Below are 23,291 nucleotides of genomic sequence, written 5' to 3'. Positions count from 1 at the left end.
TATCTTAAAGCCTCGTCATTGTCTTTCAAATATCAACTAGCATGACAGGCACAGTACAGCAAGTGCTCTTTGATATCATTACGTGTAGGGAAGACCAAGATTGATTGTCTCACGGGTTGCTTGTTATTACTCCCAATCCAAATGGTAATGTGTAATATTTTTAAGGTTAAAATGTGTGACTTCTTCGTAGACCTCATCCACCTGGTCAATTCATGTCAATATGACAAAACATTGAGGTGAGGAGAATTTATGTATTTTTCATAGGTGAAAGAACACATATGTTGTTATTTTCTTTGTAAATGTTTGAATTATGTGAGTATCCATGAACAATTATGTCTGTTGAAAAGAGGATAAGGACTGCTATATTCCAAACCTTCTGAGTTCCTACTGTAGATCAAGCCATGTGGTAACTAGCATCTTAATTAGCATTGGGGGGGTTGTCCATATAACCCAGTGGCCTCATTAGGCCTGGGCGATTAGCCCTGAACAATTAGATGTTAAAACATTTTATAAATAATAATAAGGATTTCAGTTATGAGTTTCCATTTTCACACATAACCTGCGCTAGGCAGTATAAAATGATTGACAAAAATAAACAATGCAATATACTGTGCTAGGCAGTAGCAGGCACTGCAGGTTCCTTGCTATCCAGAATTCTTGGGACGTTCCTACCTCATTGAAGTTGAAATGTAAAATGGTTTAGGTAAGGGTTAATGTTAGGTAGGGGTTATGGTTATGGTTAAGGTTTGGGGAAGAGTATGGTTAGAGGTAGGTTTTAGGGAAGGGACATCCCAAGGATCGACGCGGTGCCTGCTGTGAATGGGCGAGATTTCACAATGCAGTGGACTGCCAGAGAGGAAGAGGCGAAGCGAAAGGTTTTACTCGGCCCAAAATCTCTCCACGAAAATAAACCCACGAGTGAAGAATTTTTGTATGGAGGTCAATGAGAGAGGGTTCAATTTGGTCAACAAAAAATGTAATTTCTAATTTGCTACGTCAGGCTTATTTGATCGAACAGAAGTTACGTAATGGTTAGGTTGTTTGGAATGCACTAATATAAGTGGACGCACGTGGCATTTAATCAAAATGAAGATAAAATTACTTTATATCAGAGTTGTGTCTGTTGTCATAGAGATAGATAGATAGAGGACTCATCATGGATATAACTTGTTTTAGCATGGACATTCCCCATGCTGTCACAGACATGATAATGGCAAAGATACAGAATTTAGTTCTCTATCTATCTCTGTTGTTCACACGCGTCTCATCCCTCTCATTGGCTAGAAAGGTCCGACCTGATCTCGCCTCTTCCCGACTGCCTTCCATCTTTGAGGACAAGTATTGTTAGAGAGGTCACTTGACTATCTTGTCAATATCTTGTCAATATAATAGACAATCTTTGGGTCCACTCACGTCCATTGACCCCATCCCTACAGCACCTGTTAGATGTCAATGTTATCACTCAGCAAAATCCCTGTCACTCAAGTCTGGAGCATAGCACAGAGCAAATGAAAATCCAGAACTTCCCCCGAAAGAGAGGCAAAAAAAGCAAGCAGGTTGAGCTGGCAGCAACGAATGAGGTGCAGAGGGAAGAACAGTCAGAAAGTCAAAGTGCAGCAGCAGTGGAGTTAGCCACAGGTTTGTACAGGGTTGGTGGTAGCTAACAAGCTACTCTCGCTCAGCATAAGGGTTGGCTAAAGATAATAAGCCAGTGTTAGCGCTCTGCATCCTTAATTAAAGCTGCAATTGGTAACTTTTTGGGTGACCTGACCAAATTCACATAGAAATGTATTTTATAGATCTGTCATTCTCATTGAAAGCAAAACTAAGAAGCAGTAGATCGGTTCTATGTGGACTACAATCTATGCTTCCTGTTCTTAAGTTTCGTTTTTGCATCTTTTACTTTCATTTTGGAAAACGAAATAACTAAATAATGCAGATGAGGACAGATGAGAACAGCAGGCTATTGTGGAGCACTTAGGACATCTTGGTAACCGGATCCCCGCTATTCAACCCTAGTATGCCCCTGCCATCAACTCCATTATAATGAATCCCAAGCCCTTTTGTGCTTGTGCTATATAAAGCTCCCTTCAAATCAAAAAAGAAATAAATTGGTCACATGCGCTGAATACAAGTGTAGACCTTACAGTGAAATGCTTACAAGCCCCTAACCAACAATGCAGTTAAAAAAAATATGAATAAGAATTAGTAATAAAAGGAACAAGTAATTAAAGAGCAGCAACATTATGTACAAAATCAGATAAAAAATAAGTTACAAACAACGGGAAAAAAACGTTAAGTAAACAGTTGGTAAGGAACACATAAAACCTCAGCCATCTTCTCACACACATATTTTTTCTGTCACACACCCCCACACGCACACATACGTGTGAGAAGACATGCATACACACACACATTTACTCAAATTGCAAACAGTCTGTTATTCTCACGGCATAAAATGCAGAATTTTGTTATGAATATCATTCGATCAAATATGGGGCTGGTTGTCACAAGTGGACAGAGTGTGTTTGATAGCTTATAACTCCGTGCTGGAATTTCAACCCAAGACCTTGGTCTTTCTCCCAATATTAAAAAGATTATTGTAAGATATACTGGTGCTGAGAAATACACACTAGAGTAAAAAGTGTGACAACCAACCCCGGTCTTCCCTACGGTTTTACAACTTCAAACAGCTGAAAATACAATATTTGTGGTTATGGAAAATATATTTCAAAATGGTTTAGATAGTAAAATGATTCTCTGCCCTATACTTACTTGTTTTGTCACATAAACTGAAATTAGGCAAACTATAAGAATTTTAGCAACCAAGAAATGGCAGAGCGATTTCTGCATAGTGCATCTTTAACCTATTGGGTGTCACTAAGAGTTATTTAACAGTATATTTAGTGAATAGGCAAGCCAAGGATGTTAGGTCTTATAACCTATAAGCGAGTGTATTTGATGGGTTTCGTTTCTGTAGCTAGATTTTTTTTTCTAAAAACCTGTTTTTGCTTTGTCATTATGGGGTATTGTGTGTAGATTGATGAGGCAATATTATCAATTTTACAATAAGGCTATAACGTAACAAAATCTGTAAAAAGTCAAGGGGTCTGAATACTTTCCGAATGCACTGTATATGACAAATATACAAACTTGAACTTGAACATAGAAGGGACATGGGAGGGCAGCCAGAAAGAGAGGGGAAAAGATTGCCAGCTTTGTGGTTAGATTGTAGGTGAACAACATATTGAAAATACAGACGCCTTAAGCTATGTGTCGTCAAATGATATGTAATCTACCATTAGCTGGTAGAACTGATAAGATGAAATTAATCTTAGAGGTCTTATAAGTTATTCCATTCTACATGTATTTTGGTGGGGGCTCATGTCTATTCATATAGCCCAGGGGCTATGTTGATTCTTATTTGTCATGTTTGCCCAGGTAGTAACTTTAAACTAAATCATGCAGATGAGCCAAGGATGAGGACAGATGAGAACAGCAGGCCAGTGGAGCAACTGGTAGGGAAGAGGATGGTTTTGGTGACCCAGACACAAGCCCAAAACAAGTTAAGCTACCCCAGTAACCCCTTGAATGTTTTGAATTGCAAAACTAAAGAGACACACCAGACAAGACACATAGACAGCAACAGAAAAATAGATGATGGAGAAAGACACCAGACAAGACACAGAGGCAGCAACAGAAGAATAGGTGATGGAGAAAGACACCAGACAAGACACAGAAGCAGCAACAGAAGAAAAGGTGATGGAGAAAGACACACCAGACAAGACACAGAGACAGCAACAGAAGAATAGGTGATGGAGAGCGACACACACACCTTTTTCTGCTGGCACTCGAAGAGAGAAGGAGCGTTTTTTAAGTAGAGGCCAGCGGAGCACAGGTGTTTGCGTATTGCGCAAGAGACAGAGGCTATAAAGTTAGAAACGTATTATGCATAACTCATCATTCATTAACTAAATGTATAATTAAAAAACAAGGTGACCCCCAAAAACCAGATGGAGATGGGTAAATTAGATGCGCATTCAGTCTTTAATTACAGTAGAATAGGCTATGCTGCATCAAATGTTGGCATACCTGTCACAAGAAGTTACCATGATGAGATGACAGCTCTACATGCATTGTGAACTGTGCTCCATACTGAGATGGGTCTGTCCCCACCCTGAGCGTTGATTCATCATGCAGAGGCCGTAGAGAAGTCAGATGTAGACATTGCATATATTGTATTTTAGCAGTTCCATTTCACCCTATGTTGTTCATATAAATCATTTGTTAGAATTTACCAGTTTCTCACAGTTTTTTATCCTGGGAAAAGGAATTAGTTTTGGGCGGTAAATCATGGTAAATCTTGGTAACCGGATTCCCGCTATTCAATCCCAGTTTGCCCCTGCCATCAACTCCATTATAATGAATCCCAAGCCCTTTTGTGCTTGTGCTATATAAAGCTCCCTTCAAATCAAATAAAGTTTTATCAGTCACATGCGCCGAATACAACAACCTGACAGTGAAATGCTTACCTACAAGCCCCTATTCAACAATGAGGTTTAAAAAATATATGAATAAGTAATAAAGGAATAAAGGAATTAAAGAGCAGCAACATTATGTACAAAATCAGATAAAAATAAGTTACAAACAACGGAAAAAAACTAAAAGAAAGCAGTTGGTAAGGAACACATAAAACCTCAGCCATCTTCTCACACACCTATTTTTTCTGTCACACACCCCCACACGCACACATACGTGTGAGAAGACATGCACACACACACACATTTACTCAAAATTGCATACAGTCTGTTATTCACACGGCATAAAATGCAGAATTTGGTTTTGAATATCATTCGATCAAATATGGGGCTGGTTGTCACAAGTGGACAGAGTGTGTTTGATAGCTTATAACTCCGTGCTGGAATTTCAACCCAAGACCTTGGTCTTTCTCCCAATATTAAAAAGATTATTGTAAGATATACTGGTGCTGAGAAATACACACTAAAGTAAAAAGTGTGACAACCAACCCCGATCTTCCCTACGGTTTTACATAACTCAACCTGGGGCCCACCAACAGGGCCACTGATAATGTTGGCAGAGGTAAATAAATAAATGAGGCTGAAAAGATAAATCACCTCCCTATCCTTCGACTATGTGGGGGGAAGATGATGGATGGCATGGGAGTCAACTGTGAAGGTTTGATGACTTTGGGGCTTTGGTAGGTAAACCGTTTCTTCCTCCCGTAAGCCCTTTGTTTTATCACATTCTCAACTCTCTGCTTGCTTCCACAATACGATGTGCAACCCTCCCTCACGTTTATTTTTTATGTGCTGACACATTCCCTGTCATCTCAGTTAAAAATGTCCTGTGGTCTGGTGGGGCTTCACGCTCTTTGCTGCACATCACTCTTCCCTCCCCCTCCCTCTCAGTCTTGTATTATTCACCAGGATTCCTTTAGGAGCGACACTCTCCTTAAAGCAAATTCACCCCTCTGCTTTGAGCTTGTTACACCTTAGCCCAGTCCCTGAGGCAGCAGATGTAGAGAAACAGAGAAAGAGAGAGAGTGCTGTGTGTGTGTGTGTGTGTGTGTGTGTGTGTGTGTGTGTGTGTGTGTGTGTGTGTGTGTGTGTGTGTGTGTGTGTGTGTGTGTGTGTGTGTGTGTGTGTGTGTGTGTGTGTGTGTGTGTGTGTGTGTGTGTGTGTGTTTGCGTGTGGGAGAGAGTAACAAATTTGAGGAAAATGCTGAGATGACAGTGTGTGCATGCATGTGTGCGTAAGAGAGAGAAAGAGTGTGAGAGCATCTGTGTGTGTCTATGTGTACCAGTGTGTTGTTAGTCGGCCAATCAGAGCACCACTCCAGAGCTGCAGCAGGCAAGTGAGGCAGCAACCTGGCGGATTGGGGAGATGACTCCACTGAGGTGGATTGGGAGCAGCAGTAGACAGATAGGGGAGAATCTGTTCACAGCTCACTGTTCACATACCTTATCATCTGTTTGGAGAAGAAAGGTAAGGGCAAATTGTTCAGCACTTTCAATCCATCTCTCTCTCTCTCTGTTGTCATAGCTTTCATATCTGCTATGGTCTGTCGTGCTACTGCTGCTGCCTCTGCTGTTGGATCCTCTGAAGCTGCTTTTGCCTGTGGTGAGCGCTGCTGCTGTGAAAAAGTGTGAGTTCATTTATGTTTTATTCACACTGCTTCAGAGCCTCTCTATACGGCCAGGGAAATGCAAGAATGAGAGCCCTGCTGCCATATTTTCAATGGTTTTATTGTTTGAGCTTTATTGGAGTTCTCCTTTTTATTATCACCAAGGTATATATCAAATTACCATAGTACTTTTCATAGGCACTCATAGATCCAGCTCTCAGATGGAACTAAACAGGAGAGTGGAATCCTGTGGAATAATTTCACTGCTCCATGATCAATTCACTGCAGTCTAGCAATTGGCTGTGTTAGTGCCTCAAAATATGTAACTGGCTAAAGAACAGGAAAATATGTGATGGTTCTGCTGAAAAATATCCTCCTAATGTGTAGAGGAAGGGTTGAATTTCTGCAGGTGCTGATTTGTATAGAATACATAAGGGTGTATGTAGGCTGCTATTCTAAAATGTCACATAGTGTTTTTGTCAGCTGCGGCTCATTACCTTATGATTAGAGAGATCCATACTAAATGTATGCATAATTCCCTCCATTGAAATGCCAAAGGAATTCTCCTGAGTTCTATTTGATCCAGAGGGGGGAAGGTTTAAAAGACTCACTGGGGCAGTCTGTCTCGGCTAGCTACTTTAGTGGATACCTCTTCACTAATGCCTCATGCAGTGGGGATGTCAATGACTCAATGTGCCAGACCCACGTCAAGCTTTCCCTTGAGTCATTCTCTGTATACTACTAATCCTGTAATGAGCAATCATTCTCACCATCCTCTCCTGAGATTTACTAAAACTCCACAAGGGGTGGTCTTTCCTCCTTTCCTCACCCTCCAGTCTCCACAGAGGGAAGAGGATACTGGAAGCCAAGTCAAGTGAGATTCTTGGTGGGGAGCAAAAACCACCTGCTTGGTTTTGTAGATCTCAAACCCTGAGAGATGAGTCTTGTGAAAGACATATTTGTGCTAATCTCATTTAACCAGTATGTGGTGCATTCATGTTGGTCCTGTAATGTCTTACTCCCACTATAACCAGTGTTGTCAGTGAAGATAGTTAATGGGTTATCTACAGAAATATCTCAAAATGTCATTGTTGCCAAACTTCCAACAACAAGCAGGATGTAGCATTTCAGAGATGTTGTCTTTGCTGAGTGCAATTGTTAGCAGACAAAACACAACAGACCTTGGTCTGTAGTATAAACTTCCAAACATAAAGCTGCACTTACAGCAATGCAAGGGTCCAAGCTTTTGAGCATAAAAGTATGTGTATTTGAGGTTAAGCCCAGCTAGCTACTGTATCCCCCAGTAGCCTAGTGTTGAGGGCAATGCCCTGACATGCCCAAAGCTGTGTTGGCTAGTGACTTGATATTGAAGTGCAAGGTCAGCCTTCTCAATCATAGATACTGTAGTGAAGTGACCAGTAATTGTATTTCTCTAGCATACATCTAATTGTATGTTGCTGGCTTGGGATAGGTAAAATCTAGGTTTCAGGCTAGTAGCTGATTTAGCTAGTTAGCTGTAAGCTACAGATTGGCTTAGCTGTACAGCATGGCTAAGTATAATTAAAATCATAGTTATCCTTAGAGTCCGACATGACTCTTGAACTTAGTGCAGGGGAAAAAGGGGAGGCATATACATAGGTCTAAGCTACAGTACACAACTCGTCATAATGTAAGCCACTGCCTCAGATGTAGTCTCAAGGTCCACAGAGTATTTCTCTCCAATTAGCATCATAATTAGCAACATTAGAATCTAATCAATTGCTAATCTGTTTTGTGGCCCTCAACTAATCAGAATGAATAGTTGCAACACCCTTACCCTTGAATTACATACAAGGACAATCAATTAACTATTTTCTATCAATTTTTCCTGGTATATTTGTGGAAAATATTGGATATTTGATTCATATGCTGTTAGCCTGGAATCATGTTTAGCCATACTGCAAAAGACAGATGTGGGTGTTTTCAGGGTAGAAGTTTCCTATTTCCTGAAATTGAGCGTAGAGAGAGAACCTGCAGAGCAATATCCACTATATCTCAATGACAGTTATCTGTAGCTACATGTATTTCTGCTGACACTCTTAATACAACCATGTTGAGGGATGTAGCAATAAAATGAATATCCTGTGTGAACCTAATGCTATTAGCAACAATTGCCCATGCTACAGTGCCTTTAGAAAGTATACATACCCCTTGACTTATTCCACCTTTTGTTGTGTTACAGCTTGAATTCAAATTTGATTAAATACAGTCGAAGTCAGAAGTTGACATACACCTTAGCCAAATACATTTAAACTCAGTTTTTCACAATTCCTGACATTTAATCCAAGTAAAAATTCCCTGTCTTAGATCAGTTAGGATCACCACTTTATTTTAAGAATGTGAAATGTCAGAATAATAGTAGAGAGAATGATTTATTTCAGCTTTTATTTCTTTCATCACATTCCCAGTGGGTCAGAAGTTTCCATACACTCAATTAGTATTTGGTAGCATTGCCTTTGAATTGTTTAACTTGGGTCAAACGTTTCGGGTAGCCTTCCACAAGCTTCCCACAATACGTTGGGTGAATTTTGGCCCATTCCTCCTGACAGAGCTGGTGTAACTGAAACAGATTTGTAGGCCTCCTTGCTCACACGCGCTTTTTCAGTTCTGCCCACACATTTTCTATAGCATTGAGGTCAGGACTTTGTGATGGCCACTCCAATACCGTGACTTTGTTGTCCTTAAGCCATTTTGCCACAATTTTGGAAGTATGCTTGGGGTCATTGTCCATTTGGAAGACCCATTTGCGACCAAGCTTTAACTTCCTGACTGATGTCTTGAGATGTTGCTTCAATATATCCACATAATTTTCATTCTTCATGATGCCATCTATTTTGTGACGTGCAATAGTCCCTCCTGCAGCAAAGCACCCCCAAAACATGATGCTGCCACCCCGTGCTTCACGGTTGGGATCGTGTTCTTCGGCTTGCAAGCGTCCCCCTTTTTCCTCCAAACATAACAATGGTCATTATGGCCAAACATTTCTATTTTTGTTTCTCCAGACCAGAGGACATTTCTCCAAAAAGTACGATCTTGTGCCCATATGCAGTTGCACAACTTAGTCTGGATTTTTTATGGCGGTTTTGGAGCAGTGGCTTCTTCCTTGCTGAGTGGCCTTTCAGGTTATGTCGATATAGGACTCGTTTTACTGTGGATCTAGATACTTTTGTACCTGTTTCCTCCAGCATCTTCCTTTACTGTTGTTCTGGGATTGATTTGCACTTTTTGCACCAAAGTACGTTCATCTCTAAGCGGTATGACGGCTGCGTGGTCCCATGGTGTTTATACTTGCGTACTATTGTTTGTACAGATGAACATGGTACCTTCAGATGTTTAGAAATTGCTCCCAAGGATGAACCAGACTTCTGTCGAGGTCTACAATTTTTTTCTGAGGTCTTGGCTGATTTCTTTTGATTTTCCCATGATGTCAAGCAAAGAGGCAGTGGGTTTGAAGGTAGGCCTTGAAATACATCCCCAGGTACACCTCCAATTGACTCAAATTATGTCAATTAGTCTATTAGAAGCTTCTAAAGCCATGACATAATTTTCTGGAATTTTTCAAGCAGTTTAAAGGCACAAACTGACCCACTGGAATTGTGATACAGTGAATTATAAGTGAAATCATCTTTCTGTAAACAATTGTTGAATTACTTGTGTCATGCACAAAGTAGATGTCCTAACCAACTTGCCAAAACTATAGTTTGTTAACAAGAAATTTGTGGAGTGGTTGAAAAACAAGTTTTAATGACTCCAACCTAAGGGTATGTAAACTTCTGACTTCAACTGTATATGTTTTTTTCTCTCCATCTACACAAAATACCCCATAATGACAGAGTACAATTTGTCTTTCAAATGTATTGAAAATGAAATACAGAAATATCTAATTTACATAAGTATTCCCACCCCTGAGTCAATACTTTGTAGAAGCGCCTTTGACAGCGATTACAGTTGTGAGTCTTTCTAGGTAGGTCTCTAAGAGTTTTCCACACCTAGACTGTGCAATATTTGCCCATTATTCTTTACATTCTTCAAGATTTGTCACATTGGTTGTTGATCATTGGTAGACAACCATTTTCAGGTCTTGCCTTAGATTTTCAAGTAGATTTAAGTCAAAATTGTAACTTGGTCACTCAGGAACATTCACTGTCTTCTTGGTAAGCAACTCCAGTGTATATGTGTGTCACACCCTGGCCATAGAGAGGCTTTAATTCTCTATTTTGGTTAGGCCAGGGTGTGACTAGGGTGTGCATTCTAGTTTCTTTATTTATATGTTTTCTGTTTCTATGTTTTGGCCAGGTATGGTTCTCAATCAGGGACAGCTGTCTATCGTTGTCTCTGATTGGGAATCATACTTAGGCAGCCTGATTTTCCACCTTAGTTGTGGGTAGTTGACTTTGTTAGTGGCCTGTATAGCCCTAAATAGCGGCATGTTCGTTTTTGTTGTTTCTTGTTTTTGTTGGCGACATTTAAAATAAAGTGAAATGTACGCTGACCACGCTGCACCTTGGTCCGGTCACTTCCCTGACGACGTTCGTGACAATGTGGCCTTGTGTTTTAGGTTATTGTCCTGCTGAAATGTGAATTCATCTCCCAGTGTCTGGTGGAAAGCAGACTGAACCATATTTTCCTCTAGGAATTTGCCTGTGCTTAGCTCCATTCCGTTTCTTTTTTATCCTTTTGCTCAGTATATTGGATTTGCCCCAAACATAACACTTTGTATTCAGGATAAAAAGTGAATTGCTTTGACACATTTTTTGCAGTATTACTTTAGTACCTTGTTGCAAACAGGATGCATGTTTTGAAATATTTGTATAATACAAATATGCTTCCTTCTTTTTGCTCTGTCAATTAGGTTAGTATTGTGGAGTTATTACAATGTTGTTGATCCATCCTCAGTTTTCTCCTTTCACAGCCATTAAACTCTGTCACTGTTTTAAAGTCACCATTGGCCTCATGGTGAATTCCCTGTGCGGTTTCCTTCCTCTCTGGCAACTGCTTTAGGAAGGACGCCTGTATCTTTGTAGTGACTGGGTGTATTGATACACCATCCAAAGCCTAATTAATAACTTCAGCATGCTCAAAGGGATATTCAATGTCTGCTTTTTTTTAAATTCCCAATTCCCAATAGGTGCCCTTCTTTGCGAGTCATTGGAAAACCTCCCTGGTCTTTATGGTTGAGTCTGTGTTTGAAATTCATTGCTTGACTGAGGGACCGTACAGCTAATTGTATATGTGGGGTACAGAAATAAGGTAGTCATTCAAAAATAATTTTTAAAACTATTATTGCACACAGAGTGAGTTCATGCAACTTATTATGTGACTTGTTAAGCAAATGTTTACTCCTGAACTTATTTAGGCTTGCCATAACAAAGGTGTTAAATACTTGACTCACAACATTTCAGCTTTTCATTGTTAATTAATTTGTAAAAAATTGGAAATACACAATCCCAATTTGACATTATGGGGCATTGTGTGTAGGCCAGTGACAAATAATCTAGATTTAATCCATTTTAAATTCAGGCTGTAACACAGGCTGGAAAAAGTCAAGGGGTGTGAAAACTTCTGAAGGCACTGTATATATTTCTGTCCATTATATACTGTATATATATATATATATTGTGGGTGAAACAGTATGTGAACATTATCAAAGTGAGCAATGTTCAATGACTCCATGTACTGTATACTGAACAAAAATATTAATGCAACATGCAACAAGATTTCACTGAGTTACAGTTCATATAAGGAAATCTGGCAATTTGTCACGTTCTGACCATAGTTCTTTTGTGTTTTCTTTGTTTTAGTGTTGATCAGGACGTGAGCTGAGTGGGCATTCTATGTTGTGTGTCTAGTTTTCCTGTTTCTGTGTTTGGCCTGATATGGTTCCCAATCAGAGGCAGGTGTTAGTCGTTTGTCTCTGATTGGGAGCCATATTTAGGTAGCCTGTTTTGTGTTGGGTTTTGTGGGTGGTTGTCTTCTGTCTTTGTGTTCTATGCACCAGATAGGACTGTTTCGGTTTTGCAACATTTGTTATTTTGTATTTTGTAGTGTTCATGGTTTTGTCGTTATTAAACATGAGGAACACTAACTACGCTGCGTCTTGGTCCGATCCCTGCTACACCTCCTCTTCAGACGAAGAGGAGGAAATCTGCCGTTACACAATTAAAATAAATTAGGACCTAATCTGTGGATTTCACATGATTGGGAATAAAGATATGCATCTGTTGGTCACAGATACCTTAAAAAAATGATAGGGGCGTGGATCAGAAAACCAGCCAGCATCTCATGCAGTGCGACACATCTCCTTCGCATAGATTTGATCAGGCTGTTGATTATGGCCTGTCTAATGTTGTCCCACTCCTCTTCAATGGCTGTGCGAAGTTGCTGGATATAGGTGGGAACTGGAATACCCTATTGTACATGTCAATCGAGAGCATCCCAAACATGCTTAATGGGTGACATGTCTGGTGAGTATGCAAGCCATGGAAGAACTGGGACATTTTCAGCTTCCAGGAATTATGTACAGATCCTTGTGACATGGGGCCGTGCATTATTATGCTGAAACATGAGGTGATGGCACGACAATGGGCTTCAGGATCTCATCACGTTATCTCTGTGCATTCAAATTCCCATCGATAAAAAGCAATTGTGTTCTTTGTCCATACCTTATGCCTGCCCATACCTTAACCACATTGCCGGCATACGCACTCTGTTCACAACATTGACATCAGAAACCGTACGCCCACGCAATGCCATACACGCCGTCTGCCATCTGCCTGCTACAGTTGAAACCAGGTTTCATCCATGAAGAGCACAGTTCTACAGCGTGCCAGTGGCCACACAGATGAGCTTCCATGAGACGGTTTCAAACAGTTTGTGCATTAATTCTTCGGTTGTGCAAACCCACAGCTTCATCAGAAAAAATAAGAAACCGGCATACTGCTCTTGCTAGTATCACTGCTCTTTAATAAGCTTTACATATCGGCCTCAAGGCCTTTGTCAGAGCCCATTGTGAGTTTTTTTAATTAGCTCCCTTTTGTAGACATAGCTCCATGGATGCATTGAATAGATGTGGGTGGAGCTATGTCTACATAAGGGAGCTAATTGAAAAAACGCACAAAAGCTCTGACAAAGGCCTTGAGGCCAATACGTAAAGCTTATTAAAGAGCAGTGATACTAGCAAGAGCAGTTTCCTCTTTTTTCTCATCTTATTCAACAGTTACCATGCACCTGCAACACAGATAGCTCAGATGTGAGAGTGCCTTTAGAATTTTGAATCAGCTGTCCGGGTGACTGGTCTCAGTGACCCGGGTGAAGAAGTAGGATGTGGAGGTCCTGGGCTGGCAGGGTTACACGTGGTCTGTGGTTGTGAGACCAATTGGACGTACTGACAAATTCTCTAAAAGGCTTATGGTCGACAAATTAACATTAACATTGACAACAGCTCTGGTGGACATCCCTGCAGTCAGCTTGTCAATTGCACGCTCTTTCAAAACTTGAGACATCTGTGGCATTGTGTTGTGTGACAAAACGGCACATTTTAGAGTGGCCTTTTAATGTCCCCAGCACAAGGTGAACCTGTGTAATGATCATGCCGTTTAATAAGCTTCTTGATATGCCACACTTGTGAGGCAGATGGATTATCTTGGCAAAGGAGAAATGCTCACTTAAAGGCATGTGGAGAAATGTGTGAGAAATAAGCTCTTTGTGCATCTGGAACATTTATTTTATTTCAGCTCGTGGAACATGGGACCAACATTTTGCATTTATGTTCTTGTTCAGCATACATAGGGCAGCTGTCTCTATGGTGCATGGTAGAGTACCGGGTGGTAGCTGGCTAGAACAGTAACTAAGGTTCAGAGCAGGGTTGGCTAGTGGTGATTATTTAACAGTCTGATGGCCTGGAGATAGAAGCTGTTCCTCAGTTTCTCAGTCCCAGCTTCAATGCACCTGCACTGTGTTCACCTTCTAGATGGTAACAGGGTGAACAGGACGTGGCTCTGGTAGCTGAGGTCTTTGATGATCTTCTTGACCTTCCTGTGACACCGGGTGCTGTAGATGTCCTGGAGGGCGGGCAGTGTGCCCCCGTTGATGCGTTGGGCTGACTGCACCACCCTCTGGAGAGCCCTGCGTTTGTGGATGTTGCAATTGCCATACCAGGGGGTGATACAGCCCAAAAGGATGCTCTCAATGGTGCATCTATAGAAGTTTGTGAGCATCTTAGGGGCCAAGCCAAATTTCTTCAGCCTCCTGAGATTGAAGAGGCACTGCTGTGAGGCACTGCTCTGCCTTCTTCACCACATTGTCTGTGCATAGGGACCATTTCAGTTTGTCAGTGATGTGCACACTAAGGAACTTGAAGCTTTTGACCCTCCCCACTGTGGCCCTGTCAATGTGGATGGACAAGTGCTCTTTTTGCTGTGTCCTGTAGTCCACAATCAGTTCCTTTGTTTTGTTGACGTTGAGGGGGAGGGGGAGGTTATTTTTCTGGAATGACTCTGCCAGGGCTCTCACCACCTCCCTGTAGGCTGTTTCAATGTTGTTGATAATCAGGCCTACCACTGTTGTGTCATCAGCAAACTTTATGATTGAGTTGGAGAAGTGAGTGGCCCTGCAGTCATAGGTAAACAGGGAGTACAAGAGGGGGCTGAGCACGCAACCCTGTGAGACCCCCATGTTGAGGATCGTGTGGCAGAGATGTTGTTACTTACCTTCACCCCTTGGGTTCGGCGTGCCAGGAAGTCCAGTACCCAGTTGCACAGGGAGGGGTTCAGACTCAGGGCCCTGAGCTGAGTGATCAGCTTGGAGGGTACTATGGTGTCGAAGGCTTGGCTGAGTGATTAGCTTGGAGGGTACTATGGTGTCGAAGGCTGAGCTGAGTGATCAGCTTGGAGGGTACTATGGTGTCGAAGGCTGAGCTGAGTGATCAGCTTGGAGGGTACAATGGTGTCGAAGGCTGAGCTGAGTGATCAGCTTGGAGGGTGCTATGGTGTCGAAGGCTGAGCTGAGTGATCAGCTTGGAGGGTACTATGGTGTCGAAGGCTGAGCTGAGTGATCAGCTTGGAGGGTACTATGGTGTCGAAGGCTGAGCTGAGTGATCAGCTTGGAGGGTACTATGGTGTCGAAGGCTGAGCTGAGTGATAAGCTTGGAGGGTACTATGGTGTCGAAGGCTGAGCTGAGTGATCAGCTTGGAGGGTACTATGGTGTCGAAGGCTGAGCTGAGTGATCAGCTTGGAGGGTACTATCGTTTCGAAGGCTGAGCTGAATGATCAGCTTGGAGGGTACTATGGTGTCGAAGGCTGAGCTGAGTGATCAGCTTGGAGGGTACTATCGTTTCGAAGGCTGAGCTGAGTGATCAGCTTGGAGGGTACTATGGTGTCAAAGGCTGAGCTGTAGCCGCACGCATGGATAGTTATTGATTGATGTGAACATCACCCTAATGGTGTCACAAGTTTAAATTAATTGTTTTCTGTAGTTAATGATTAGAAAGTTACAAATCTGTTTCTGGATGTACACAGTATTTGCAATACACAAATACTGGAATGTGCGTGCTTGAATGGTGTAGTACATCAAGGTAACATGGAAAGGCACTATCACTGACCCACTAGTGGTCTTTTCATGCTCACTTGACAAATTAAGCTTCAAATTGAGCCTAATGTAAAGACAAGGCACGAGCGGCAGAACGGTCAAATTAAATTATTTTATAATTGCAGTAAGTACTAGTGATATTCAGTTAGAATGAGGACAGCCACCCTTTTGGAATTTCATAGACCTCATGGAATTTCATAGACATGGACTGCTGTTGGAATATGCATTGGGAATGGGATCATGCCTTTGTGAAGGCTAATGATGTTATGTAGCAGTGCACTTACAGTATACCTGCTTTTCACTCTCCACTTCCCATCACAGAGAAATCCTAATGTCACGTTCCTGACCTGTTTTCTTTTGTCTTGTATTTATTTAGTTGGTCAGGGTGTGAGTTGGGTGGGTTTGTCTGTGTGATTTTCTATGTTGGGATGTTTGTGTTCGGCCGGGTATGATTCTCAATCAGAGGCAGCTGTGAATCGTTGTCCCTGATTGAGAATCATACTTAGGCAGCCTGGGTTTCACGTGTGTTTTGTGGGTGTTTGTTCTTGTGTCAGTGTTCCGCCACACAGGACTGTCACGGTAGTTATTTTGTATCGCATATTGTTGTTGTTAATTATTAAATCACTATGGAAACTAGCCACTCTGCGTATTGGTCCGATCCGTCTCGCCTCTCCTCGTCCGAGGAGGAGGATTACGACTGCTGTTACACCTAATTTGTATCTACAATACTATACTGTATGTGGTGCGTGGGTGGTATTGTAGAAAAACATACAAACACATAATTCAAGAAAACATGCAACACAAGCCCATGCTATAGGTCAACAAATAACACAAATTAAGCCATGAATCATTTCAAGGATGGTCACACACATCCTTGATGTTGTCATTGCACAATGAACTGTGCTTCACATATAATCTGTTGTTATTGGTCTTTGACATTTCAGAGTTAGTTTGGATTATTGCAATGCAGACATAGAAACAAAGAAGATGTAACCATAGCATCCATAGACAAGCCTCTGTGCCGCCTCACATCAAACATTTATCACTTGCAAATTGTTTGTTGTTGGACTGTTTTTCGACTAAGCTTGGCTGGTACTCTGCTGACAGGTGGACTGATTGAAGGTTTGTGGAAATGCATCAGAAAATAGCACAGTTGTGTAACAAATCAAAACCTAAGGAAAGGAAATCACAAAATGCTTTCCTGAGTGGCAGAGGCATAACAAGTATTGTCACATGTGCTGCATATATACTTCTTTCTTTTACAGAGTGATATAAGTTTTTTAAGATATAAGTTTTTTTCCCAGATTGTTTTCTCACACAAAATAAAAAAATAACTGAATCATTCAAAAGTATTTAAAGTACAATATTAACAGCAACTGGAAGTTAGAACCACATCTCTGCTTGTGTGAGGGTGTTTACCAAGTGACAAATGTGCTGTAACAGTGTCATAGATTGTGAGAATCAAATGCTCTTAAGCAGCTTGTCATTGTAATATACTCTGACAAAGACTGCAGAAAATAATGTCCTCAAAATGCTATTATGGCCTATGGAGATACAGTTGTGGCTCTGTTAAAAAAGCCATGTTAAAATGGATGTCTCTCAGTTGTGAGGTATGACAGAGACAACTTAGCCTTTTCAGCTCAGACTTAGCAATGTAGTTTTGAATCCTCTGGCTTGCATCCGAAGCGGACAGAAATACTCAATTCATACACACAGTGGAAATTGACTCTCAGGAATCAGGTCAAAATGAGAAAAGAACATTGTGGAAACTAATATTGTGCTTCTATAAATGAGTCAAAGTGTAATATCGGAGTAGCCATTCCATTAAATTGCATTAGGTGATTTCATAACAAGAAAAACATGACTCATTATTCCTGTTTCCTTAATATCGTTTCTTCTTATCTTTTCAAGGGGAAACAACACGGCAACCTGCTCAGACCAGACCCCTCATGAAATCTCCTGAGGATCCTCTAAGCAAATGAACAACCAGCTCTTTTCCCCTCTGTCCAACATGGAAATGAACCTTGGTTCTAATCCCTAGTGGACAGACTGAAATAAACCATGGACTTTAGGAGAAATCTCTGGACTGGTCTGATCTGCACCTAGTACTGTCTTACTGTCGAGACGCTGTTGTGGCCTCTTGGTACACTGTTTGCCAAGGTACAGTGGAGGACTTAGAGAAGCATACATTCTCTACCATGAGAATTCCTGCCACCACTGCCTGCCTCTGCCCTTTGCTGATCTGCCTGTGCTTTGTCCAGAGGAGCTATGGGATGTCCCAGCCCAGGCCCAACGTCAGAGCACCCAGGAACCAAACCAAACACCCAGACGGAGAGAAGGACGTGCACCACCGGCCCAAGAGGGGCTGGATATGGAACCAGTTCTTCGTTTTAGAGGAACATATTGGACCAGAAGCTCAGCATGTTGGAAAGGTATGCTATTCATGGTCTCCTTCAATGGCATTCTTTTGATGTGAGGGATTTTCATGCAAAGAGAAAAACAGTAGGCCTACATATTGCACTCCGTAGGTGGTTTTGCATAATGCAAAGTCTATGATTGCAACTGTACCTGGTTGTGCATACAGTAGCAACAGCCGTTTGAGAACAATGTTGCACCAGGTTAAGTGAGACGTACGTTTACGAAAGCTTAGAGCAATTTCCTTTCTTTTGGAAAGGATTTTGAGTTTATAGCTTTAATCTCTGTTTACTTTCAGCAAACATATATACATTTCTACTCCCTATGATAAATAATTCAAATGGGTAAGCTTATTATACAATAATACATTTTTTATATACTGTATATACAGTTGAACTCAGAAGTTTACATACACTTTAGGTTGGAGTCATTCAAACTCGTTTTTCAACCACTCCACAAATTTCTTGTTAAAAACCTATAGCTTTGGCAAGCAGGTTAGGACATCTACTTTGTTCATGACACAAGTCATTTTTCCAAAAATTGTTTACAGACAGATTATTTCACTTATAATTCACTGTATCACAATTCCAGTGGTCAGAAGTTTACATACACTAAGTTGCCTGTAACTTTAAACAGCTTGTAAAATTCCATAAAATTATGTCGTGGCTTTAGAAGCTTCTGATAGGCTAATTGACATGATTTGAGTCAATCGGAGGTGTACCTATGGATGTATTTCAAGGCCTACCTTCAAACTCAGTGCCTCTTTGCTTGACATCATGGGAAAATCAAAAGAAATCAGCCAAGACCTCAGAAAGAAAATTGTAGACCTCCACAAGTCTGGTTCATCCTTGGGAGCAATTTCCAAACACCTGAAGGTACCGCCTTCATCTGTACGAACAATAGTACGCAAGTCTAAACACCATGGGACCATGCAGCCGTCATACCGCTCAGGAAGGAGATGTGTTCTGTCTTCTGAACGTACTTTGGTGCGAAAAGTGCAAATCAATCCCAGAACAATAGCAAAGAACCCTGTAAAGATGCTGAAGGAAACAGGTACAAAAGTATCTAGATCTACAGTAAAACAAATCGGCATAACCTGAAAGGCCGCTCAGCAAGGAAGAAGCCACTGCTCCAAAACCGCCATAAAAAACCCAGACTACGGTTTGCAACTGCACATGAGGACAAAGATCATACTTTTTTTGAGAAATGTCCTCTGGTCTGATGAAACAAAAATAGAACTGTTTGGCCATAATGACCATCATTATGTTTGGAGGAAAAAGGGGGAGGCTTGCAAGCCGAAGAACACGATCCCAACCGTGAAGCACGGGGGTGGCAGCATCCTGTTGTGGGGGTGCTTTGCTGCAGGATAAAATAAATAAAATGGCGCCGGAAGAAATGGCAGCAGTTTTACGGGCGCCCAACCAATTGTGCTATTCTGTGGTATTTTTTGCATTATTTGTAACTTATTTTGTACATAATGTTTCTGCAACCGTATCATATGGCAAAAATGAGCTTCTGGATATCAGGACAGCGATCACTCTCCTTGGATTAGACAAAGATTTTCTTCTACAACAAGGACGACGCACAGGACATTCTCCAAACACCCCACAGGGTCGACATTCCCGTTATTTGCAAGAGGAAGAGACGCAGGTACAGAGGACAAAGAGCCGGATGCCTGGTCAAGACCCGGAGAAGGCGACTGGGAAAGCTGCCATTACCGTCAATACTACTCGCCAACGTGCACTCATTGGACAATAAATTAGACGAGGTACGATCACGACTATCCTACCAACGGGACATCAAAAACTGTAATATGTTATGTTTCATGGAATCGTGGCTGAATGACGACATGGATATTCTGCTAGCGGGATATGCGATGCACCGGCAAGATAGAACAGCAAACTCCGGTAAGACGAGGGCGTGTGGTCTGTGCATATTTGTAAACAACAGCTGGTGCACGAAATCTAAGGACGTCTCTAGACTTTGCTCGCCTGAAGTAGAGTATATTGTGATAAATTGCAGGCCACACTACTTGCCTAGAGCGTTTCAGCTATACTTTTCGTGGCTGTATATTTACCACCACAGACACAGAGGCTGGCACTAAAACTGCACTCAGTCAGTTGTATAAGGAAATAAGCAAACAGGAAATACACTCACTAAGAGGCGGCGCTCCTAGTGGCCGGAGACTTTAATCCAGGGAAACTTAAATCAGGTCTACCAAATTTCTAGCAACATGTTAAATGTGCAATCAGAGGGAAAAAAATTCTAGATCACCTGTGCTCCACACACAGAGACGCTTACAAAGCTCTCCCTCACCCTCCATTTGGTAAATCTGACCACAACTCTATCCTCCTGATTTCTGCTTACAAGCAAAAATTAAAGCAGGAAGCACCAGTGTCTCGGTCTATAAAAAAGTGGTCAGATGAAGCAGATGCTAAACTACAGGACTGTTTTGCTATCACAGACTAGAACATGTTCCGGGATTCTTCTGATGGCATTGAGGAGTACACCACATCAGTCACTGGCTTTATCAATAAGTGCATCGAGGACGTGGTCCCCACAGTGACTGTACATACATACCACAACCAGAAGCCATAAATATATTTTATATGTGAGATTCTACAAAGTAGCCACCCTTTGCCTTGATGATAGCTTTGCACACTCTTGTGTTATTTCATAGTTTTTAAGTTTTCACTATTATTCTACAATGTAGAAAATAGTAAAAATAAAGAAAAACCATTGGAATGAGTCAGTGTGTCCAAACGTTTGACCTGTACTGTATATGAATAAATCATTTTCTCTATGAATATGAATGGACATTTTTGTTGTTGTGATAAATTGGATAAATTGTTTGTATGGTCATGGTCAGGGTAATTAATCCTTATTGAATACGTAAACATGCCAACATTAGGGACTGATGACTTATTATACAACTTACCACAGGAGCCACATCTAGTGATATTGTCTAGCAGTGGCTTCTTGAAATGCACAAGTTATAGCAGGTGAACTAATCCACTGTGACACTGACAATGTATGACATTGACACTATGTATCGAAGGTGAGGGTTAAACTGGGGCATGTGGGACATGTGGGATGAAAGGCTGGTAAGAGATGGCTCCAATGAATAATCCACACACACACACGCACGCACGCACGCACGCACACACACACACACACACATACACACACACACACACACTCACACACACACACACACACACATCCCCTGAGGGGGTGGACTGAGAGCTTAAGTCACTCTCCTCAAAGATGCTGTGACAGTTGAGGTTTCGTCTTCCACTGAGATGGCAACTCTTTTGGTGTTGATTTGGCAATGAGGAAAACATCAGGCAATTAAGTATCATGTAGCCATTTTCAACAGGACATTTGCCTACATGTATCAGCTTGATGAGTTACAGTGGACACCACAGATCAATATGATCAGTAGAAAGTGGGATGTATTTAAATGTTGGCCAACACTTTGTTATGACCCCATTGTTGAGACTGAAAGTCTTTCAGTGTAATATGTAAATATGTATTTTGAAATTGCTTTTGGTACAGGTGAACCTAAAGGGGATAATTATTCCTGATGCTGACACAGTCACCGTCCTGCATATTTTGCAGCTTTCCGAAGTCCACACAGACATTTCTCTGCCTCCTGTCTCCCCTTAGAGGCTCAGTCAGGATGGAGTACAAAGAGTGCAGTCCAGACCCAGACGGACCTGTCCTAGAAAACTGTGCTGTACTTTTCACAGATTCAGATGTGTCAGAGTGAGGAATGGATGAAAATAATATTTTTATCTGAACGATCCCAACTCTGCTCTGCTATGACTGGTCAGCTATATAGCCTTCTCCTTCATCACAGCTACTGCAGACACTGAGTGTACAAAACATTAGGAACACCTTCCTAATATTGAGTTGCACCTTTTACCCTCAGAACAGTTTCAGTTCGTCGGGACATGGACTCCAAAAGGTGTCGAAAGCGTTCCACATGGATGCTGGCCTATGTTGACGCCAATGCTTTCCAAAGTTGTGTCAAGTTGGCTGGTAGTGGACCTCTACTCCGAATAGCACGTACCATCTCATCCCACAGATGCTCAATTGGATTGAAATCTGGTGACTGGGCATAACATTGCAGTAAGCTGAATTCACTGTCATGTGTGTGAAACTATTCCTGGACAATCCTAGCCTTGTGGCATGGGGCATTATCCTGCTAATGTTTTTCAAATGGATACACTGCTGCCATAAAGGGATGCACCTGATTGACAATGATGTTCAGATATCCTGTGGCATTCAAACATTGATCCACTTTCATCAAGGGGCCAAATGTGTGCCATGAAAACACACCCCACATCATCACACCACCAGCAGTTTGCAATGTTGACATGAGGCATGATGGATGCATGTACTCATGTGGTTTTCTCCTTACCCTAGTCCTCCCATCAGCGTGAAACGGCAGGAATCGAGATTCATCCAGACCAGGGAATGTTTTTCCGATTCTCCAGTGTCTAGTGTTTTCGATCCTTAGCCCACTGCATCCGCAGTTTCTTGTTATTTGCTGAAAGAAGTGGAACTCTGTAAGGTTGTTGGCTGCCATACCCCATTTGTGTCAAGGTACGACAGGTTGTGCATTCTTTTATGGGTCTTTGGGCACCAATGTTGTACTGGACTGTCAGTTGACTAACTGTAGCCCATCTGTTGTTCTGCGCAATTCCTGTCAGCCTCCTTTGTCCTCTTTCGTCAATGACCCATTTTCGACCACTGGCCTAACATTGGCTGGATGTCCTTTGGGTGGTGGACCATTCTTGATACACACAGGAAACTGTTTAGTGTGAAAAACCCAGCAACGTTGCAGTTCTTGACACACTCAAACCAGTGCGCCTGGCACCTACTACCATACCCCGTTCAAAGGGACTTACATGTTGCCCAGTCACCCTCTGAATGGCACACATACACAATCCATGTCTCAATTGTCTCAAGGCTTAAAATCCTTCTTTAACCTGTCTCCTCCCCTTCATCGACACTGATTGAAGTGGATTTAACAAGTGATATCAATAAGGGATCATAGCTTTCACCTGGATTCACCTGGTCATGGGAAGAGCAGGTATTT

At 41.7% G+C, this 23,291-nt stretch overlaps 1 protein-coding gene across 5 annotated transcripts in view; it reads left to right on the top strand.

Annotated features, from left to right (window-relative positions):
- Positions 1-23,291, top strand: part of LOC129814074 (cadherin-18-like) — a 65,081-nt gene that overhangs the window by 13,773 nt on the left and 28,017 nt on the right. Inside the window, exons 1-3 of one of the 5 annotated variants that reach the window (XM_055866859.1) lie at positions 5,719-6,165; positions 17,681-17,929; positions 18,031-18,201. In XM_055866859.1, coding sequence (XP_055722834.1) covers positions 18,043-18,201 — 159 coding nt within the window. In that variant the 5' untranslated portion in view covers positions 5,719-6,165; positions 17,681-17,929; positions 18,031-18,042. Of the gene's footprint in view, positions 1-5,718; positions 6,166-17,680; positions 18,202-23,291 lie in introns of those variants that run through there. The other 4 variants (XM_055866857.1, XM_055866856.1, XM_055866855.1 and 1 more) reach the window with 4 other exon arrangements.

The sequence above is a fragment of the Salvelinus fontinalis genome, chromosome 17, assembly GCF_029448725.1.
Source record: "Salvelinus fontinalis isolate EN_2023a chromosome 17, ASM2944872v1, whole genome shotgun sequence".
In the NCBI taxonomy this organism is placed as follows: domain Eukaryota; kingdom Metazoa; phylum Chordata; class Actinopteri; order Salmoniformes; family Salmonidae; genus Salvelinus; species Salvelinus fontinalis.
Note: the sequence above shows the minus strand (reverse complement) of the source record. Positions and strands in the feature narration are given on the sequence as shown.